This window comes from Zootoca vivipara, chromosome 14, assembly GCF_965207765.1.
Source record: "Zootoca vivipara chromosome 14, rZooViv2.hap1.1, whole genome shotgun sequence".
NCBI lineage: Eukaryota > Metazoa > Chordata > Lepidosauria > Squamata > Lacertidae > Zootoca > Zootoca vivipara.
In genome coordinates, this window is record NC_142597.1 from 30,091,934 (window position 1) to 30,114,657 (window position 22,724).

The 22,724-nt window shown below is 52.4% G+C and overlaps 1 protein-coding gene across 1 annotated transcript in view; it reads right to left on the reverse strand.

Moving 5' to 3' along the window:
* The window catches only part of BAZ1B (bromodomain adjacent to zinc finger domain 1B), a 35,335-nt gene continuing 12,611 nt past the window's right edge, over nucleotides 1–22,724 (reverse strand). The window contains exons 7-19 of the mRNA XM_035139154.3: nucleotides 20,566–22,219; nucleotides 19,617–19,755; nucleotides 18,254–18,405; nucleotides 17,531–17,642; nucleotides 16,458–16,556; nucleotides 15,493–15,667; nucleotides 14,632–14,820; nucleotides 12,332–12,479; nucleotides 11,765–11,912; nucleotides 11,258–11,379; nucleotides 4,599–4,753; nucleotides 3,108–3,211; nucleotides 1–1,867 (exon numbers count right to left, since the gene is read on the reverse strand). Of these exons, the coding sequence (XP_034995045.1) occupies nucleotides 1,498–1,867; nucleotides 3,108–3,211; nucleotides 4,599–4,753; nucleotides 11,258–11,379; nucleotides 11,765–11,912; nucleotides 12,332–12,479; nucleotides 14,632–14,820; nucleotides 15,493–15,667; nucleotides 16,458–16,556; nucleotides 17,531–17,642; nucleotides 18,254–18,405; nucleotides 19,617–19,755; nucleotides 20,566–22,219 (3,567 nt within the window). The 3' untranslated portion in view covers nucleotides 1–1,497. The remainder of the gene's footprint in view (nucleotides 1,868–3,107; nucleotides 3,212–4,598; nucleotides 4,754–11,257; nucleotides 11,380–11,764; nucleotides 11,913–12,331; nucleotides 12,480–14,631; nucleotides 14,821–15,492; nucleotides 15,668–16,457; nucleotides 16,557–17,530; nucleotides 17,643–18,253; nucleotides 18,406–19,616; nucleotides 19,756–20,565; nucleotides 22,220–22,724) is intronic.

Below are 22,724 nucleotides of genomic sequence, written 5' to 3' on the forward strand. Positions count from 1 at the left end.
AAAAACAAGCCTTGCTTTTAATATTTCCAATTTATTACAAGTACAGCCCTTAGCAGAATTCCCCCCTCCCCCAACAAACAACCTTTTCTTTAAAAAAATGTAGTCCAAAAATGTTTCATCGTGTAGAGGTTGGAAAGGGATGGGGTTGGTAGGACTTGATAAAAACAAAAAACTAAAGGGCAGAAAGTGGGAAGGTTGCAAGTGATGCCAGAGGTGTGTCTGTCAGTGCTAGAGCCCAGGCTGGAGTCCTCAGCACCACACTCTCCCATGCCTCAGGAAAAGCAAAAGGTGGCCAGGGAGGGCCCATTTCTAGGAGAGCGAGTATTCCTTGTTTGCAATCCCACAGCCTTGAATTCAAAGGTTGTGGGGAAATAAATGCTGCTCGAAATGGATGAAGGTCAAAACAGAAGACTGTGTGGGGAGCATCTTTGTGAGGTGGCCAAGGCAGAAAAGAGCTGCCTCTCCACCTGGGTGATTATTGTGCAAAGGAGACCCTCCTTTGACCCAATCCGGATTCCAACATCAGGAAAGGGGAGACGAACGAGGCAGGCTGGATGGGGTATGGCTAGGAAAAGAGGGAAGAGCGAAGCTATGAAGTGTACAACCCCAATGGGTTCCCTGGGCCAACTCCCAGCTACTTTATCTAAGAAAAAACAAGTGGTTTATAGAGGGGGCCAGGAGGAAGGAATATAAAGCAAACACATCCTCATATAAACTGTACAGTACATGTCAGAGCAAAGACAACTGTATCTTACAAGGCGTTTTGTACAAGGTCACTGCTGGAAACAAGAATCTTAACTAGAGAAAAAAAATGAAGGTTAAAAGTCAAAGAACCAGCGTTCCTCCTGCCAAACTCTGCAGGATTTACCACACTCTGTTCCTGGGGCAGGGGAGAACGGAGGGTGGGGAGAGCAACTTTCCCTCTGCTGCATCCAAAATAAGGAGGCTGGAGAGAGACAAGCACCCCCAAAGCTGGTCTGCACAGAGATGCTGGTGAAAAAAAGGGGGAGTCACTCTGGAAAAGTAAGTGCTTGCCCGCCCTCCAAGGTGGCGGCTTCTTCTGCTCAAGGGGGCTGGTCAAGAAAGACAATCGGTCAGCCTATGGGGTTGGGCATCCGAAGTGGAGCGTGGCAGCCTGGACCTGTCCCTGGCTGCCAGGACTGCAGAAGAGAAGGTGGTGACCATTCTGGTTCAGGAGACCCTCGTCCCATCCCCTGCTGTGCCCAGGCTAGAGGGGACTCCCTCCACTTATCCCCCTGGCCCTCCGGCCTCCTAAAAACCTGCAAGAATTGCCTGTGCTGCTGCTGAGGAATTACTGAGCCATCTTTCCCAGTCGAGGGCTGATCAAATGCTTTCAGGAAGTTGCTGAGAGTTAAGCTGGAGCGAGCTGAGGGAAAGCCAGGTGACCCCCCGCCGCCCCCCAGCTCCCTTCGCTGCAGGCTGCACAAAGCCGGCTCCAACCGCATCCCGTCCGGAACGTGGAGGGAGGGCGGCCCTTCATTTCTTCCTCTTCCGCCCCCTCGAGTACTCCAGTGCCTCGGGGTCGCTGTCCCCATCTGCCTCCTCAAGTCCCTGGCTGGGTGGGGCCAGAGGCCGCTTGCGTTTCCTTCGCGAGTACATGTGGCCAGGGAGGTGTTTGTGCATCATGTCAATCAAGCACTGTTCCGTCTTCTCCAGGCAAGAGAGGACATGGCTGCCATTCTGGTTGTACTGCTCAGCGTTGGCGAAAACCTGCTTGATGTCAGAAAGGAAATCCTGCACCGAGCGGTAGCTGCCGCACGAGCACTTGCTTTGCATGGTCTGGAAGTCCATGGGGCTGCTGATCACCTCAAAGTAATCCTCCGCCTCCTCAGTGGTCACCGGCTCCCTGCCAAGGAAGGCCATGGGGTTAGTGGGCAGCTAGGGCAGCACTTGCATCAGCCCAGAGGCTGCCTTGGCCTGACCCTCGCCTGCCACTCCTCCCTGTTTCTACTGTCCAAGTGGTCAGAGACTAACACTCCCTGAAAAAGTCCCCATCAAGGCACAAGAGGCACAGAAAGCAACCCTCTCTCTCTCCCCCCCCCCCAAGACCATGAGCCTAATTCTTTTGAAAAAGCCAAGAATCTCCATGCACCTGTGAGGCACTGAAAAGACACTGCACAGAATGCTGGTTATTTGTAGCTCCTGACCGGGGGGGGGGCTGGATTACAAAGGAACTCCCCTTGGATCACCAGTTATTCTGTTTGACATGATACCCACTCTGTGATGACTTATTGTTTCTACCCAATTTGCGCAGGTAGTATCTTCCAGTGTTTCAGTACACACCCAGTGTGGAGTGTGGAAAAAGTGAATTCCATTTTGGGGATCATCAGGAAAGGAACTGAAAATACAATTGGCCGTATCACAAGGCCACTGTACAAGCTGAGGGTTGCAACTGCACTTTTAATATTGTGGACCGTTCTGGTTGCCTCACCCCAGTTTGGTTGCTGGTTTTTGGACCTTTGCCTGCCTTACCTGTAGGGCATGTAAAGGTCCAAAAACCAGCAACCAAACTGGTAAAGAGGATGCAGCAATTCCCCTATGAAAAAAGGCTCCAGTGTTTGGAGCTTTTTGGTTTAGAAAGGCTGGAGACCGGGCTGAGGTATATCAAATTATGTACAGTGTGAAGAGTTTTTCTCCCACTCATGCAATACTGGAGCTCAGCGGGGCCATCCACAGAGCTGAATGCTTGGAGATTTGGGACAGACAAAAGAAAGGACTTCACACAGCACATTGCTGAAGCAGCGCAACTTATCACTGTCACAAAATACAGCAATAGCCACCAACTGGGGCAGCTTTAAGAGAGAACTAGGCAAGTTTGTGGAGGAAGGCTGTCAATTGTTCCCAGCCACAAGGGCTAGGTACTAACTCCAGTGTTGGACACTAACCCGGAAGATGCCATTTCACTGAGCGTCAGACAACCCTGCCCTTCTGAATGGAAGGAATAGATGGCAGGAGGGCCCTTCCAGAGTGACTCCAAGTGAAACAGCCGGAACACAGATTCAAGGGGGAAGAGCTGGAGCCTGGCAGGGTGTGGGGTAGGTTCTGTGCGGGGCTCAGCGAGGGGCCCTTCCCTCCCGGGGCCTCACCTGAAAGGCCAGCTGAAGCGATACTTGACAAGCTTGTTGAGGATTTCTTCGCACTTCTGCAGCTCCAGGTTCTGCCGGCGAGATATCTTCTTTGTTGGGTACATCTGGGAGAAGACAGGAGGTGGTGAGAGAGCTCCCCTGAGGCTGACCAGAATAAACCTCCTCCCTCCCCATCCAGCCCAGCACACACCCCTGGAAGCCAAGGGAGCCAGCAGATGCTGTAGGGCACACGCCAAGCGACCCCGACTGAGAAGAGCAGGTGCGCCTGTGGGGAGGAGCAGCTCGGCAAAGCCTCCCAAGGGAGAGCAGGTGGGCAGGGACAGTCAAGATCATGGTACAAAGCGAGCGACACTCAGGACTTCCAAGGCCCACCAGCAATAAAGCCCCAAACAAACGGGGTGGCTGCCAGAGCTTTGATGGGGCAGCCAAGGAACGTGTCCCCCACCCCTACAAGCCGCCAGCTTGAATTTCAGGAGCCCTGCCCAAAAGAGAGCCAGCCGGATCGCTTTCCAGGCAGCCCCACTCCTCCCCAGGGGGCAGCAGGCGTCTTCAAAGAGCTTCAAAAGCAGCCAAGGGATCAGTGAGGAGGGAAACCGTGACCCGCCCAGCAGCACACAGCCTGCAGCAGGAGGGGACGCAGCAGGCTGTGGAAGGAACCCAGTGGCCAGCTTTGGGATGCCAAAGAGCAGCTGAGTGCCCTGCTGTGCTGGAGGGAGGAAAGCAAGGTCCAAGGTCAGCCCTCCACACACAACAAGGGACTGGAGGGGCAGCAGGGCCAGCCAAAGAGAAGAGGAAGCAGCTGGCAGTGAAAGGAAAGCCTGGCCCTTGGAGAACCAGCGGATGAACTGTCCTAGGTGGAGAGTGTTGCTCCTTCGAGATCTCAGGTTGGGAGGAGGCAAAGAGAGCAGCACGACCCACATGAGCCCATAAGCTGCACTCTGCAACACGCTCCCTGGAAGTGGCCACTAACGGATGCAGAGACAATCCACAAAAGCTGGCAGGCAGTAGCAGCCACTCAAGACACTACCAAGGAGGGTGGGGTGGGAGGGAGAGAATGAAGGCCTACAATCTTCTTTGAAATGTCAAGTGAAACGCAAGCTGGTTGAATTATGCTCAGGGACAGGCAACCTGGGCAACAAATGTCCTCCTTAGGGAGACATCTGAAGGGATGCAAGTGCTTTGCATTGCAGGAATGCCAACAACCCACCATGCTCCCCGTTCCCCCGCCTCTCGCCAGAGACACACGACTGCTCCTGCAGCAGTGGCGGCTATTTCAGAGCCTTTAACAAGCTTCCTGCTCATCAGGAGAAGGGAGACACACGCGCACACAGCCCCCCTGGAGGGATGCCTGGCATACTTGCACCGCCCAGCCTGAGTCTGCTGAGCCAGAGACCTCTCTGGACAATACTGAGGGAGGAGCCTTTCGGCAAGGGGAGATGCACAGAAGCACCTGTCACCTGGCTGGGGTGTGTGTGTGTGTGTGGCTCTTACCAGCTCATCCATGTCTGCTTCGCTGACAGGTGCCGGTCGCTGCCGGGAACTGCGGGTGCTGTGCAGGGCCCTCTTCTTCCCTTGGTGCCGGCTCCGCCTTGGAGGGTCTGCAGCTGGGCCTCCTTGCTTCCCCTTGGCTGCTTTCCTGGGCCTCACTGTAAGACAAAGAGGGCAGTCAATGAGTTAGTCATTGGGGGGGGGTGGAGAGCCCAAGTGGCAGCAAGGAAACAGGGTGTCTTATCCCCTGCCCCCACATTACTCATGATGGACTCCAAACTCCTCGCTAACCCACCTGCAGCTCTTCCTTGATACCCAGACAAGAGGCAAATCGCACTAGGAGTGCCAAGTGACCATCTGTAGCAGAGAGGCAACTGCAGATTTGAAAGGAGGGATTTCCACCAGCAAGGAGTCCTATCCTGAAGTTAGTCCTGTGCTAAACTTCAGGGATGCGGGTGGCGCTGTGGGTTAAACCACAAAGCCTAGGGATTGGTGATCAGAAGGTCAGCGGTTCGAAACCCTGCTAGTCTGAGGACTATCGTTGTCTGAGGACTATCCCTGCCTCCAGGTCTGGTCCTGACCGGACGGATATTGGAATAGGCAAGGGATACCCACATGACCTGAAGGTGCTGCTGTGCAATGCCAGGTCAATGATGAATAAGACCACCGCCATTCACGACCTGATTGTGGATGGAGGATTTGACCTGGCATGTGTGACAGAGACCTGGTTGGAAGAAGCCGATGGGCCCGTTCTTGGCGCTGCTTGCCCACCAGGTTTCTCTTATGCACAGCAACCCAGGCCATCTGGGCGGGGAGGGGGGGTTGCAGTGATTTTTAGGAAGTCATTAGTTTGCACCAGGCGTCCTATTGGGAAGACCCAGTTCTCTGAGTGCATGTTCTGGAAGTTGGGCAATAGAGGCAGTACAGGATTCCTTTTGGTGTACCGACCTCCCCGCTGCACCAAGGATTCCCTGCCCGAGCTGCTTCAGGTCGTGTCGGATGTGCTCCTGGAGACACCTAGCTTGGTTGTCTTAGGGGATTTTAACATCCATGCCGACACGACCTTACAAGGAGCCGCTCGGGACTTCGTGGAAAGCATGGCCACCATGGGGCTGTCCCTGAATAAGTCTGGCCCAACTCATAGCCGCGGACATGCCTTGGACTTGGTGTTTACCTCTATGGATGTTGGTGATCTGACATTAAGTAAAAGCGAAACAAAAGAAGTGCCATGGTCAGATCACTTTCTGGTGCAACTGGACTTCTCCGCAACCCTTCCCCTCTGCAGGGAGGTGGGACCAATTCGGATGGTCCGCCCCCGCTACTTAATGGATCCAATTGGCTTCCAAAGAGTGGTAGGGGATGTTTTATCCCATGTCGATGGCCTTTCAGCTGATTCCCTGGTGGCCCGCTGGAATGCGGAGTTAACCAGCGCTATTGACTGTCTGGCTCCGAAGCGCCCTCTCAGATTGCATGGAGCCCGGACAGCCCCGTGGTTTTCCCCGGCGCTGAGGGCAATGAAACAGTCGTTGAGACGGCTAGAGCGCCGGTGGCGGAAAACTCATTTTGAATCAGACCGGACACGGGCTAGAGCTCAACTTCGAGCCTACCAAGTGGCAATGGCGACGGCGAAGAGGACCTTCTTCACCGTCTCCATCGCATCTGCAGAAAACAGCAGCAGGAGACTCTTCCAGGTGGTTCGCAATTTAGCGGAACCACCTGCTCCATCCGGGCCCAGTACGGGCCACATGATCTCCTGCAATGATTTTGCAAAGTTTTTTGCAGATAAAGTCGCTCAGATTCGGGAAGAGGTAGACTCCACCGTGGGAGCAGGGCCGGGGCGGGGGAGTGCTAGAGTCCTGTCTAGTCAAGTTTTGTGGGATCAATTTCAATCTGTTACCTCCGAGGATGTGGACAGGCTGCTTAGACGAATGAAACCAACCACCTGTCTCCTTGATCCTTGCCCATCCTGGCTTATAAAAGCTAGCCAGGAAGGGCTGGGCGATGGGCTTTGCGGGTTGGTAAATGCTTCTCTCCATGAGGGAGCCTTCCCAGACCCGCTGAAAGAGGCGGTTATTAAACCGCTTCTTAAAAAAACATCTTTAGATCCGGCCAATATGGCCAACTATCGCCCAGTCTCAAATCTTCCATTCTTGGGCAAGGTGATTGAGCGAGTGGTTGCGGAACAACTCCAGGCACGCCTGGAAGAAGCGGACCATTTGGATCCCTTCCAGTCAGGATTCAGGCCTCATCATGGGACTGAAACTGCCTTGGTCGCACTGGTCGATGATCTCCGGCGGGCTAGGGACAAAGGTAAGAGCTGTTTCCTTGTTCTGCTGGATCTCTCAGCGGCTTTTGACACCATCGACCATAACATCCTTCTGGACCGTCTAGAGGGCTTGGGAGCTGGGGGCACTGTCATGCAGTGGTTCCGCTCCTTCCTCCTGGGCCGTGTTCAGAAAGTGGTGGTGGGGGATGAGTGTTCAGACCCCTGGGCTCTCACTTGTGGGGTGCCTCAGGGTTCTGTCCTCTCCCCCATGCTTTTTAATATCTATATGCAGCCGCTGGGAGAGATCATCAGGGGGTTTGGGCTGGGTGTCCATCAGTATGCTGATGATACCCAGCTCTACCTCTCTTTTAAATCAGAACCAGTGAAGGCGGTGAAGGTCCTGTGTGAGTGCTTGGAGGCGGTTGGAGGATGGATGGCGGCTAACAGATTGAGATTGAATCCTGACAAGACAGAAGTACTGTTTGTGGGGGACAGGAGGCGGGCGGGTGTGGAGGACTCTCTGGTCCTGAATGGGGTAACTGTGCCCCTGAAAGACCAGGTGCGCAGCCTGGGAGTCATTTTAGACTCACAGCTGTCCATGGAGGCACAGGTCAACTCCGTGTCCAGGGCAGCTGTTTATCAGCTCCATCTGGTACGCAGGCTGAGTCCCTACCTGCCCACTGACTGTCTCTCCAGAGTGGTGCATGCTCTAGTTATCTCTCGCTTGGACTACTGCAATGCGCTCTACGTGGGGCTACCTTTGAAGGTGACCCGGAAACTACAACTAATCCAGAATGCGGCAGCTAGACTGGTGACTGGGAGCGGCCGCCGAGATCACATAACACCGGTCCTAAAAGACCTACATTGGCTCCCAGTACGTTTCCGAGCACAATTCAAAGTGTTGGTGTTGACCTTTAAAGCCCTAAATGGCCTCGGTCCGGTATACCTGAAGGAGCGTCTCCACCCCCATCGTTCTGCCCGGACACTGAGGTCCAGCTCCGAGGGCCTTCTGGCGGTTCCCTCATTACGAGAAGCCAAGTTACAGGGAACCAGGCAGAGGGCCTTCTCGGTAGTGGCACCCACCCTGTGGAATGCCCTCCCACTAGAGGTCAAAGAGAACAATTACCAGACCTTTAGAAGGCATCTCAAGGCAGCCCTGTTTAGGGAAGCTTTTAATGTTTGATGGATTTTTGTATTTTAGAATTTCTGTTTTTTTGGAAGCCGCCCAGAGTGGCTGGGGGAACCCGGCCAGATGGGCGGGGTATAAATAATAAATTATTATTATTATTATTATTATTATTATTATTATTATTATTATGGGGTGAGCTCCCTACCAGATCGAAAGCATGTCAAGTGCAAGTAGATAAATAGGTACCGCTCCAAGCGTGTGCTGCTCTGGTTTGCCAGAAGCGGCTTAGTCATGCTGGCCACATGACCTGGAAGCTGTACGCCAGCTCCCTCAGCCAATAATGCGAGATGAGCGCCCCAACCCCAGAGTCAGTCACGACTGGACCTAATGGTCAGGGGTCCCTGTACCTTTAAACTTCTTGCTCTTTGCCCTCCTTCCTTCCCAGGGTCTTGCCCTGAAGACACACAATGCAGCCACCTTGCTAAAACTGGGAGACCTCATGTAAGGTAGGTGGGACACACCTATGGTCTTAAAGGCAGCTGACAGAGTAGGGAGTGCAGAAGCCCCAACACCAGCTCTCTAGCTCCCTCAGAAAGTCATGTGCATACAGTGCTGCCTCGCTAGACGAATTTAATTCGTTCCACGGGTCTTTTCTTATAACGAAAAATTCGTCTAGCGAATCCCATAGGAATGCATTGAATTTTTTTTTGCCCATAGGAACGCATTAATTGAATTTCAATGCATTCCTATGGGAAACAGCGATTCGCTAGACGAATTTTTCATAAAACGAATTCGTCTAGCGAGGCAACCTCCGCTCGAAAAATCATTTCGTTAAGCGGAAAATTTCGTTAAGCAGGGCATTCGTTAAGCAAGGGACCACTGTACCTGCCAAGTTCCTGCCAGAAAAATAAGGGATCGGCAGAGCAGAAGTAGCGCTGCCGCCATTTTGGAACTGGGCGGAGCATGCTCAGAAGCGACTTTCGATGCTGCTGTGCCCAGTTCCAAAATGGCTACCGCGCCAGAAATCACTTCTGCGCATGTCCAGAGACTCCAGACATGTGTAGAAGGAGCCTCCCCCGGCTGTTAAGTAAACTGGGGGAAAACAAAAAAAAAATCAGTTTTTCCAGCTGGGAATGGCTGGAAAAACGGGGGCTTCCCAGGGAATACGGGAGACTTGGCAGCTATGGTCATGTGCCAGTTTTAGATGTCCCGAGAAAAACATGATTGGTTGCACTAAGCTCCATCCCAGGCACCAGCAAGTGGCTGTCCTGGTGAACTAAGCCACCGGGGCAGGCAGCTTGTGCAGGTGCTGGGTGTGCAGCGATTCCTGCCAGCAGGAACAAGGAGCCAAACAACCACCAGACAGGCCGCTGTTGCCGTCCTGCCCAAGGCACCTGGCTCCTGAGCTGGCTCTCCCTTGCGTCAAGAGCGTAGTCCAAGCTAAATGCCCAGCAGTCCAACATTCCTCAGGAGAGCCTTCAGGATCAACACCGCGCCCAGGATTAAGCGGAACGCTGCCGAAAGGGGAGATATCTCCACAGTGACCTTCCCCTGATTAAACGCCTCGTCAAGCTGGGGCCGGGGCTTAAGGCTTTATTTTTAGTGACAGCGACCCGCTTGGGCCTAGGCAGGAAGGAGGATGGACAAGTTCCGCCAGCAGGCACGCTTACAATGCATGAGGCCACCTCAGCAAAACCTCACCCTGTAGCAGCCTGCTCGCCCGGCAGCTTCCCCCATGTGATTCAGATTGCACAAAGGACATAGATAATGCAGCTCCATTTATTTAAACGGGTCCACTCTACGGAAAGCTTAATTTGGCTACAGCCCTGAGTGGATTTGATGAGAAGGGAGGAGAGACAGAGAAAGACTAAGGGAGAACTGACCCAACAAAAAGGACTTTCCTGCCACTGGGTTACCAGGTGTCATGGAAATTTCCTGAGAGAGAGACCAGATGGCCAGTTGTTTATAATAACCATTCCATTAACATGGTTACCTGAACCCATTCAAGACTTGTGGCCAGTTTATACATGCAACAGAATCAAGGGGCGAGGAGTTCCCCAGACAACAGGTAGTTGTGAGGGGAATTACACGTTTCAGTGGTCTTCTGTGGAAAGAGACTCACTGGACCTACAAAGCCATCAAGAGAAGAGCTCTCTGCTCAGCCCTCTCCCAGGCCCAAGGCTTTCCCACACACCTCAGTTCTCTAATTGGAAGGAACATTCACACACACCACCTACACACACCCCAGCTCCACTAACTGAATGAATAAACTGGCTTCTAGCAAGGCAATGGGCAGGATGTGTGTTAGGAGCTGAATCGTCAGCTACAATGTATTAAGGGACAAGTGCAACACATTCACCGTTGCAGAAGCTCTGAAGTCCAACACATTCTCCATAGGAGCTGTTAGCTCAGAGCCCCTGACACACACAATCACTTGGTTCTGCCTAAGTCAGCTTTCTGACATCTGTGCTAATAGCCAAGCCTTGGTATAGATGGAAATATGGAAACTTCGGACAACACAGCAAGGGGGAATTGCCTGGGGCAGTCCTCTTGCTGCAACACCACTGCGGCAATCCAGGGCATGTGAAATCATCCGCTGCTGGCATTTCAGAAGCCTGTGTGAGCCTGTCATAGTATTTCTGCTCCAGTCAAAGGGCAGGCTTGCACGTCAGTGACATCTCAATTGCTTCTGTACAGTATTACAGTCCGGAAAATCCCCACGCCCAAGAATGTTGGGATGCAGGTTGCAGCCCTGAAACATTTCCACCACCAAAGACTACTCTGATTAAAAACACAATGGTACTTTTCAACATTGCTGATCGTTTCCACCTGCTCCCAGAAATTTCAGCCTTGCTCCCCCTAGCCACTCTGACTGCGCACAGTTTGAATTCAGATCCCTGTCTCCACCTCCACCTCACTGCTCCAAGTGAAGCATTGCTGTGCGAGACAGGCAAGAGGGCCCTGCAATTTCAGGAATGGGACTGAGTGGGAAACCCAGGACAGACCTCCTTCCAGAGCATGGCAAAGTCCTGTTTGGCTAGCAGTCCTGCCTCAAGCAATCCAGCTATTAGCCAGAAAAGACCCCCTCACCAACAAGACTGTTGATGGCTTGGTGGCATTGGCAGGCAGCTCCTTAGCCCAGAATTGCCCGCCGGTCACCCCAGATTTAGGAGGAGGACATTTTGCCCTTCTGTGGCAACACAGGATCCCTTCACTCCCCACTGGCTAAAGGTTTACCCATTTATGGGAGAGAGAAAAAGTACGTACGTTTTAATCCAGCCACCTCATAGTCTTCCTCCTCTTCCTCTTCCCCTTCATCATCGTCTTCTTCATCAGTTTCCTCCTCCCCAGCATCACTCTCCTCTTCCACAGAGTCTTCAGCATAGTTTCTACAGGCAAGGATCAACACACCAGAATCAGGAGTTTGCTTCCTCAAAGGCTGTGGTAGACCAGAGGCCTCAGCAGCCCTGTCCTGCAGTGGGCCACCTTGTTTTCCCTTGCTGTGCCATGTCAACTTGAGGTGGGCTTTGCTTGCCAGCAGCCCAAGCCAAAAGCAGCCTCGGAATCCAATGCTCCTGAACTGGAGAACATGCACATCTTTTGGAATTGCATTCAGCCTTCCCACCTGGGGCTGGCAGGAAAAAAGCCTGGCCTGGATAGATGTGGCCAGCCCATTCATCCCAATTTCCATGAATGGTTTACCATGACCTTAAGACAGGAGCAAAGCCCACACTGAGGCCAGCTGCCATTCCTAACCAGCAAAAGAAACCTCACCTGCCCCGGGAGCTGCGCCTGGCAACAGAAGGCTGGCAAGCCGGGCACTGCCACTCGCCTTCTGGGATCTCATAGAGGGCCGGCCTCAGGCAGAAGAGATGGAAGGCCTTGTTGCACTCGTCACATAAAATGAGCTTGTCATCTTCACCTAGCAAGGAGTAGAAAGATAGAAGGATCAAGGGAGGGAAATGAAGCTCAGGTAGGAGACCACAGTCAGAGTAGGCCCACTGAAATTCCTGGTCTCACACCCATGAAGGGCAAGCAATGGAAATTTCTACTGCCCTGAGGGGATGGCAGGAACCAAATGCTTGTTCTGAAAAGCCCAGAAAGGGACTGTTGTTGCAAGGGGCCCTCACTGCCCCACCCATTTGGGAGCAGAGGGGATATCAAAAGCCAGGATGATGCTGTGGCTACAATAGCCTTGGCAGGAAGTCCCCCCCCCCCATGTCATAAAAGAGAAAGCACTGACCACATCTCTCCTACTCTCTCTGGGAGGGCAACTGCCCATTGCAACTGCCCATTCCCTCTACCTCAAGCCCTGGAGGCCCCCAGGCCCGGCACACGCACCTTTCTTGCGGCAGACTTTGCACCTGGCATTCTCGGCTGACATGTCCCACTTGATGCAGGCGTCCAGCATGCCCAGCAGCACGTGCATGCGTGAGAAGGTCTGCGCTTCACGGATGGCCAGCTTCCACTTCTCCAGGGCGGAAGCCACCTGGGGGCAGAGGAGGCTGCTCAAGAGGCATTCTCGGCCCTTCCCTGGGGCTCTTGGCAGCTGCCATTCAGGCGACAGCACACATTCCTCTCCTCCACCCCCACCCCCTGCCCAACTGCCAGCTCAGAGGCCCACAAGTCTTGCTCAACATATCCCACACAGCCAGCCTGAAACTGGGGGCTGCATTCTTGACTTTGAAATCCAAACCAAATCCTTGTCCATCAAGGAAAAACAAACAGCCGAGAACTTTAGCTGTTAATTGCAGGGACAGCTGGGGAGGCAAAGTTCAGGGGCTGGAGCCCGAGAAGAGCCTGGCCTGCCCTCTAGTGGCACCTCTGAGTAATGGTGCCCAGGACAAGCCCAGAGGTGATGCCTAGTGGGCAAGCGGTGGCAGCAGCCACCAGCCCCAAGGCACAAGTCCTCATGTCTGGAATGTTTTCATGGGTCAGAACTGTGCAGAGGCACGTCAGGTTCTAGCCCAAGCTGCCACTCAGCCAGGACACCTACCTTTTGTGACAGAAGCTATCAAGAGGCAGATAAACGGGGGGGCGGGGGAGGCTTCTCCACAACCATTGTGCCCAGCCCCCAGCCCTATTTTCCTGCACCAGCAGCGGGAAAGCTCACAGCATCAGTTTGCTTACTCCTAGTCAGGGCAGTTGAGCTTCAAGGGGAATGGCTGAGCTCTGCTGCTAGCAGCAGTTCAGGAGCCAAGCAAAACCTGGATTTCTGCAGAGTTGCACATTCCCCTCCCACTGAATCAGAGGAAGTGCAGTGTGAATGGGACACCTAAAAAAACAGCGGCTCACTCGCCCCAGTCTAGAATTCTCTCCTCATGGCTCCCAGGTTCAGTACCTGGAGCAAGAGGCAGCAGCCAAGGCGGTGGGGAAGGCTGGGAGCCTGACCAGCCTGTCTGTGCCCCCCCCCCGGAATGTGCCCAGGGCCTTCTCAGACACATCAGCTTTCCAAGAAGCTCCTCCCCAGAGTTCGGCTGCTAAGATGCTGGGCCAAGATAAACCTGCAGCAGATCCAGGCACTGGAGAAAGCATCAAGCTTCCAGTGTGGCTTCCCAGGCACTATAAAACCAGGGTGGGGGAGGGAGGGCTTCTCCCTCAGGTGACTCACTGCCCCAACCATAGGCATCTGCGCCCAGTTGGTAATACAAAAGGGAAGAAAAAGGCAGAGAAATGCCCATAGCTGAAGGGCCAAAAGGCATACGGGAGGCCCCATAGCACTAACTGCTCTTGCCTGTCTTGTCGAATGAGAACCTTTTGCAATGCCCAGCAATCTACCTTGGGCAGCAGACAGTAAGCAACAAACAAAACACAAAGAGTTGCAAGACACACCAACACTGGGATCTGTCAGCCATAAAGGTGGGACAATTCATGGTCAAGGGAACAGAAGTGTCTGTTTCAAAATGAGGCCAATTCAAGGCTATCCATCACCTGCTGTCCAGTAACCAGGACGGAGAAGAGGGCAGCCTTGGGGCCAAGTGGCCACCCAAGAGCCTGGTGGGCTGCAGTTTGCCCTTCTGACCTGTTGGCCTGGCCTCTGTCCACACAGTGTTTCCACTGGTCAGCTAAATACTGTCCGTTACCACCAATGGCCCAATAGGGAGGACGAGAAACAGATAGGTGGGCCAGGCAGCTTACAGGAGCCACAGAGCCAAATAAAAACAGCTGCTGGCAATGCAGAGACTTCTGGGAGAGTGAAAACAGTCCAGGGGATGTGAAAGACAAGCTGGAAAAGGTCTTTCATCCCCCATTCTGATATCTGAAATTTGTGAGTGATCCTCATGGAAAGTCTCTCCCTTCAGAACAGAGAATTAGCCACTTTGCAGCCCAACACTCATCAAGCCTACCTGGAAGTCCCACCCCCAATTTATTTCAAGGTAAGATGTTCAGGAATTGGAGTCAGTTTTCTCCTTCCAGAAGGCTCAACTGGCAGCAGCTGCTTCTTCCTCTTTGTTTGGTTTGACAGGGGAGAACGCATCTTCCCTGCCATAATTCTGGCAAGCAAGCAAAGGCTTTTGCCCTCGTCCCAATTCCTATCCACACCTGTAACCTGCAGGAGCAGCAACCGTTTCATGCCAGCTTCCCAAGCTTCTCTGCCCGTCCTCCCCCCTCCCTCCGACTTTATCTGTCCCAATCCAGACCTTGGCTTCTTCCGCCACCCTCTTCTCTTCATCCACCTCCTCTGCCTTGGCAATAGCATCCTCCCCGCCTTGATGTTTTCTCTTCTTCTGCTTGGGGGCCATGAAGCCTTGCAGGAACTTCTTAATAACGCTGGCCTGGAGGGCAACCACGCACTCCCCGAAATCCTTCAGGCTCTCCAGTGTGCAAACCTGATCAAAAAGGCACAAACACATTCTTATTATGATTCTCTTCTCATGTGCAGAGGGCTTTGTAGCTCTCATTTATCCAAGCAACTAAGAGGTGAGCTCCCCAGATGGGATAACTGGCAAGAACCTGGCTACAGCCTCTCTGTGCTGGAAGAGCAGGGACCTCAGAAGTCTCACCTGGCCTGGAGACATTTCCCCAGCCAACCCAGTCAGTGGCATACTGCACTGTTTTGTCTGAGCCCCTTAGTGTACCAGTTAGCAGCTCCTGAGGTTCATCAGGGCTTAAACTCTGTTACAAACTCAAAAGTTTCACCCCGTGGTCAGCAACAATTAATGTGCATCTGTTTCAGGGACCAGAATCTCCCAAGAATATTCTCCAGCTCCTAGAAGGCAGATCCTTCACCACTGCCCCAATTCAAAGCAAGTCTCCCAATGTTGTTGGCTTTAGGTACCACCAGCGAATATGACCCTTCAGAAGACAGTTTAATAGTAGGAGCTTCTGGACTTCAAAGCAAAGAGCTAGCCCAGGGCTATGTGGCCCACCCAGAGGGATGCCCAGAAGCCAAGGCCCTGTGCCAGCAAGACTACACTTGACAGCTGCTTCCAAGCTCAGAAGCCCTGCCTGGGTGATTGATTACTGTTAAGCCATCCACCTCTTGCAATGCTAGTGCTCACCTTGGCTTCGAACTCTGCCTCGTTGATGTATCCCAGGCCTCCCTTCTGCAGCCGGGTGGCCACTTCGATGAGGTCACTGCGCAGGAAGTTCAACAGTTCCTGGTTGCCGTCACAAGACTTCAGACCTGGGTTCTGCTTCCGAGCCAAGTGAATGGAATGAGTGATGTCCTGATATCTGGGAGAGGAGACAATATATGGTCATTCTGTATAGCTGACTGTCTCTCTCATGAGGTAGGGCCTTTGGAGATGCTCTGTTACCTTCCGATTTCTACAGAACAGTTGTCTAGCCTAAGCAAGGGTCCTCAGACATAGATGATGGTCAGTTACCTTGTGAAAATTGCAGAACTATCCAGCTCTATAACCTAAAGGTTTGTATTTTGACAGACACTCACGAGGATGCTTATTTGCCATTCTGAATCAGCAGTGTGAGCTCATTGGGCCAAACAACTGGTTTACCAGTGATGGTTTACACTGATACTCAGAAATTTAGGGGTTGATTTAATGCTGGTGCCTAAAAGAATTTTTAAATACTTCCAGAGTCTTGTCCAGAAGTATACAACGGCCCATAAAGGATCACTCATGAAGTGCTGCAACTGCATTGTTACGTACAATGTTTGTTAAAAGCACTAAGGCGCCTAAAAGTCTACACTTGCAGCAACACCAGCAAAACCACTCAGTAATTTTATCCATCCACAAACATTTGTCCAAGAAGTGAAAGATTTGTGCTCTTGTAAATCCCACACCCCAACAAAAGGATCATTGCGTAAGGAGAAAAGCCACAAAAAAGAACACAGAGGTGATCTGATGGCTTCAAAAAAAACACCACCCTACTCCTCCCACACTGCTCTTCCCAACCCCTGAAATGGTCCCGGCATCAAATGCCAACTTCTTCTCCCTCCCTTGCCTGACCAGCATCCAGGGACACTACTCCTCATTGCTAAAAAACACAGCCCATGAGGCCTCACCTCTTCTGCAGTCGCTCCTTCAGCTGGCTCTCTCTTATCCCCTGCGAGTGCAAGGCGGCCAGCAACTCATCCAGCTCCTTCTGGCTGTCACAGAGAAACCTGGAGGAGGAGACCAGACACCCTCCTCAATGCCACTCTCAGCAGGCAGGAAAATAAAACTCACCCCAAGAGACAGGTGGGCACCCATAACCCAGTCTCTCACCAGTCCACACCACTAACAAAGACTTCAAATCGTTTAAACATGTTTCAATCAGAGAAGACCATATTCAACTCTCACACCAAGCTGCTGTGAATTTAAATGTTCTGGATTGCCATTTTTCCTGAAGCAAAAGAGGGACTAAATGCTAATAAGCTAGGGAACATGGGCATGACTCATTGCACAAACAGGACTTCTATTACTGCCCCCTGCTGGTCAAGAGGCACATCAGCATGGGATGCATAGCTGCCAAGTTTTCACTTTTCTCGCGAGGAAGCCTATTGAGCATAAGGGAAAATCCCTTTAAAAAAGGGATAACTTGGCAGCTATGATGGGATGTCAAAACCGAACAGCTCAGCTGGAGAGAGGGGCCCAGCCATCAATCTGGCAACCCCTCAAGAGTGGGGCTGTGAGTCCTACATTTTACACAGCTCTCCAGCCACCTTTAAACAATAATTTAATTAACAGATCTTGTACCCTGCAGTACTGAGTACTTTGTACAGAGCGGATTCCAGAAGCCTTTCTGCCAATTAGCTCAAGGCTCAGCTCTGTAGCTGAGAAGCTTCAAGCATACAGCAGTTAACCGATCAAAGCAAATGTAACACATAGTGGAACCTTTTCGCCAAATGGGGGTGGTGCCAAATGCAATGGGATGCAGCAGGCCTATTGGCAAAGTCCAGGTTGCACTTCTGCAAGCCGGGAGGGGTGCTGCCTGGCCCTCCTTTGAAGATGCCATGTGCAAGGGAGCCTCCTAATCTGAAGAGCACTGAGAAACTCACTCTCCTCCCGGCTGCTGCCTAATCCCACCACCTCTAAATCACCAACTTTACAGGGGGGCAAGAACCCACACATCTCTATTGCCAAGAGCAAGTCTCACCACAGGTTCTGTCCCTGCTTGGGTGCTGTGGTCTCCACAGGGATTTCCGGGATGAGTAGAGCGCCCTGCGGAGTGTTCAAGACGCTGCCCTCCACCAGGCTCTCCTGAGTGTCTGCAAGCAACACACACACAGTGAACAAGGAGCCCCACTGTCATTGTCATCATTTGCCCACAGCTTCCTTTGAGCACTCCAGAGGCAAGGCAAGTCAACTGAGCACTTGGGGCCCCTAAATAAGAGAAGCCTTCTACAGAACACTGCTCTATGGGCTCTTACTTTAAAATAACATGCCAGCTGCTCCTGGATGGTTGCTTAGTGCACAACTTTGCTACATGGCTTCAAGCAACCTGTCCAGCACAAGAAAACGAATAGCTGGCTGACAGGGCTTAGCCTCCAGTGACGTGAACAAAGGCCCAGCGAAGCCCTAGCACCTGCTTCCCCACCAAATGGAGGCAGCTGTTTCACAGGCCATGGAGGACAATTTCTGATTAAGGGCTGCTTAATGATTAACTTGCTTGAGTTTTTTTCTTGTTGAGCAATTCAGCAACTGATACTCTCAAATATAGCAAGTGATATTCATCTATGTTTTATTCTGAGTAGACTCAATGAAACTAATGGTCCTAACTTAGCCATGTTCATTAATTTCAATCGGTCAAGTCCAAGATGAATGCCGCCCAATATATCCAGCAACTTCACCAAGAACATGTGAGAATGGTCAGTCTTGCCTTGGTGGTGGTAGTCGTCGTCCTCTTCCTCCTCTTCTTCCTCCTCCTCATCCTCATCCTTGTGGGGAGGCATGAAGTTATAGTCGATGCCATCATGTACCCAGCCTTTCTCTATGAACAGCCCGGGAACTTCATCAGAGAACAGCCAATACCTAGAGAGACCAGATAGATGCCAGATCTTTGGGTGAGAGAGGCACCAGGTACAGTGGTACAATGACATCCGAACGACTCGACTTCCGAAGTCGACAACCCCGGAAGTCTTTTCGTCGTGCGCGGTTGGCGCATGCGCGAAATTGCACTTCGTGCATGCGCAGAACGGGCGCTTCAACAACCGAAGACTTCGACTTACGAAGACAGTCGCGGAACGGATCGTCTTCGTAAGTCGAGGTACCACTGTATTATGCGATGAGCAGCTTTGCCAAGAAACACCCAGGTCACTGAGGAAAAAGCATAGGCTGCAGAACGTTGGCAGTACTGTACTTGTGGTGACTAATAGTTTTTAGGAGGGTGCCTTATAGGACCAAGATGCAGAAAGGGCAGCAACTTGCTGGCAGGAGAAACCCAGCAGGTAGATGGCTGAAGTCACAAACAGAGCAAGCAGTGAGCAGGCTGCAAAGCAGAGAGATGGGTGTCTCAAGTAGCAGGAGGAGGGAAATGAGCAGAAGCAAAGGGAAGAAAAGCCTCCTCCTTGGACTACAGAGAAGGCCCATGTAGCTCAGTGAAAAGAGCAACTGCTTTGCATGCTCAAGATCACTGGTTCAATCCCTGTCATCTCCACATGGGCGGGAAGAGACCCATGTCCCCAAACCCTTGAGAGCCGTTACTGCCAGTCAGCTTAGACAATACAGAGCTAAATGGACCAATTCTCTGACTTGATATGAGGCAGTTTCCTGTGTTCCTATGGCAATCTGCCTAAAGAAACCCTAGAGAGCTGCTGCCAGACAGAGGAGAGGATACTCAATGATTGTGGTCCTCCAGGAATGGTGGGAGTTGGGACTCCAGCAACATATGGAGGGCCCCACATTGGCTAACCACGGACTAACCATCATAGATCCCCATGTGCTCTCTGCCTCCAGGTCTCTTGTGTAGTGAGTTTTGCACTTCAGAACTTGCACTTCTTACCTCCCCCCCCCCCGGGGATGGGCTCTCCCCTGCAGCCTTCCAAATGTGGTTGAGTTCCCAACGCCCATCATCATTCCTGATCACTGGGGCAGGCTAGCTGCTGGGAGTTGGGAGTCCAGCAACATCCAGAGGGCCTCAGGCTCCGCACCCCACTGGGCCGCACAGCCAAATGGTCCATCCGGGCATAACAAAGTAGCTTCCCAACTGCCACACAGCTAGATTCTTCATTCCTCACCCTTACCTGTTGTGATTACGGTCTGTGCCTATAGGTGTCCTGCGCATGACCAGCTTGGCTTTGGCAATGCCATCCTGGAAGGCCTTTTCAGCTGCAGCTTTGTGCTTGCGGATTCTCTCCTCTTCTGCTTCTCTTTCAAGCTTCACTGGTGGGGAAGAAAAAGGAAGAAAACCCAACAGTGTGAGCTCTTGCACCTTTAAAGCTTGGTGAGAAAACTATCTCGCTCTCTCTCATAAGAGGGCTCTATCTCTTCCTTCAATTAAGAGCCAATAAGGAAACACACATTGTTTCAATCAGGGAAGCATTCACACACACTTTTGTATGGGGTGGGGGGTGGGGTGGAGAAAAGCAACCAAACTTAGGGTTGGTTCACAGATGGAACATCTGCCAAATGAAAATGCATGGGGCTGGGGCTGAGAGCTGGTCAGAATTTCCAAATTATCCAGTTCCAGTACACTACAGCGTCCCATGGAACACAGGTACATCTTCAGCTACAGACATGAAATGTTGAACTACTGAGCAGGTGAAACAGCCCCCATGTGACTTACCACCACCAACCCGCACTTACAAGGGGAATGAGCAAAGGACAGTCACTATGCAGATGTTTACAGTGCTTGGGTGTCAGGACTGGAGGCCTTAAGGGGCAGGATGGGCATGACAGCAACAACCAAACCTGGGAGTTCCTGGCCCAGGGGGCCTCTATGAACAAAATACTTCTGGTGAAGACCTACACAGATAGCTCAGATCTGCCTGCTGTAACAGTAGTGGAGCACAGGCCTCCAAGAAGGTTGAGCAGCAGTGGGAATCCCTCTCCACAAACTCCACCCGCCCACCCACCCACCCCCTTCCCTAGGGGTTCCACTGCAGGTTGGAATCAGAGGTTCAGCAGGAACAGGAGCTTACAGCCTCTCTTCTCTTTCCACAGTGGCATTTCTGGGCCTTGAGTCAACATTACCTCTCATCTGCATCTCCTGCTGCTCCTTCTCTTTCTTGGCCTGCATGGCCAGTAGCCTCCTGCTCTTGACGGCACTGATCATGTCTTCCAACTCCACCCGTGGCTCCATCCTGACCGCTTTCTCTGTTGCCACAGCTGCCACAGCCTCTCCTTTCTTCTTCTCCCCCTTCCCTGTATAGCTGCTCTCCTCCTTGCCATTCTCCTTGCTCTTGGCCACCATCTCCTTCCGCTTTTGCTTCTCCGCCCTCTTCTTATCATTCTCCTCCTTGAGCACGGCCAGCCGCTCCTTCCACAGCTCAGCTGACATCTGCTGCTTGGACTCCACGTGGTCCTGCACAGAATAGGTCATCAGGATCCGGTGGCAGAGGGCAGCGAGGATCTGCAGCTTCTCCTCAGAACTCAGATCAAAGAACTCTGAGGTCTCGAGCTTTTCCAGGAACTCATCCTGTACTTCGTTGTCCTCAAAAGCAGCCAGGTCCTTGTTCTCCTCCGTGTTCTCCGAGGCCACGCTCTCCTCCTGCACATCCGACTTGCGCAGACACAGGCGGACTAGCTCAGAAACAGAGTGCAGGGTGAGAGGGATCTCTGACAGCTTCATGCCCAGCTCACGGTAGTCCTCTGCAATCTCATCCTGCAGCAGGGTCTGCAGGAGAATGACCAGGATCCTGTTCAAGTATAGGAAGCCCCCCTTCTCGGCACACAGGGCTTCCATGAGGGAGACGGCCGTGATGGGGTACTGAGCATCTGGCAGAAGCAGCCCTGAATAGCAGCTGAGGAACTCCACCACCATGGCCACATCCCCAAAGAGGGTGTTGGGGAGCCCCTCAGGAGTGTCCACAAGCCTGAAGGTGGGCAGGTTGTTCCCTTTGATGTCCTGGTCCTCGTAGCGCTTCTGCTTCTCCAACTTTTCTATCATCTCCTTCACCCGCCGCTCCCTGGCTCTCTCCTTCAGCTTCTCCTTCAACTTCTCTCGCTTCTTCTTCAAGTACTCCTTCCGCTGATCCTCAGTCATGGAGGCCCATTTCTTCCGGTGCTCGAGGAGCTCGAAGCGCTTCTGTACAATCCCCCGCAGCTCCTCAGGAAGGCGGGCACGATCCTCGCTGGAGAGCAGCCTGGCGGTTTTGGAGATGATGCAGGAGAGGGCGCTCTTCCTGTCCTCGCGGTCCTTGTTCTCTCTGTAGTAGGCAATGAGGTGGAGAGCTGCGGGTGGGAGGTGCTTGGGCTTGCCAGAGGACCTGGGGCTTCCCCCTGAGCCCCGGGGCGCTCGAGATACCTTGGGGGTGCCCTTGGTCGTCATGTCCAGCAATGTCATCTGCTTCATTTTCATCTTGGAGTCCTTCCTGGGAGAGCGGGACTTCCCAGTAGCCTTCTGCCCATTCAGCAGCTTCTTATTCCTCTGTCGTTTCTTGTTGAAGTTGCCAAGCTTCCCAGCAGACATCATCTTCATCACCTCCTCCAGCTCCTCCGTGGAGATCTTGGAGTTCTTGACTTTCAGCGGAGAGCCCATAATAGACTTCTTCAAGTGCACACTGCACCACAGAGAGGGGCTTAGCCCCTGACCTGGCGCAGAGCCATCCGACTTAGGCTTTTTGGAAGGCTTCCGGTCGGGGGATGATGTGCTCTTTCTCTTGGTCGAGGGATTGAGGGTCAGGTACTGGAATTGAAGAAGAAGCAACGGTAAATGCTAGTCTTGGGGGGAAAGAAACACAAGGGAGGAAAGGGATAGGTTGGAAAATCTAACTGGGGATCTGTTTCAATGTACTGCTTGAAAGTCAACAAAACTTTTGAGGCTGCTTTGCAGCCTCAAGTGCTCCTGAGTGCTAGCGATGCAGAAAGGGACAACCACATACATTTCTAGAGAAACTGCCCTTTCCACCTTGCAGTCAACAGAATACCTCAATGGTACCTACAGCATGTTGCCGGCAACATATATCGTTCTACATATCCCACCTAGCCAAAAACGTGCTCTAGGATTACAGTAGTCACCCAGCTCAAAACATGAGACCCAATACACACTCCATTGTTTTAAACACATATTGTAGCCATCTTGACTGCAAAACCTGGCATGAGGGAGGCATAAGGATGGTTGGGGAAACCTTGAGGTTTGCAGAAGTACAAAAGAGGTGGCTCTGGAGTCCTCCTTGAAAGACATCTGCACA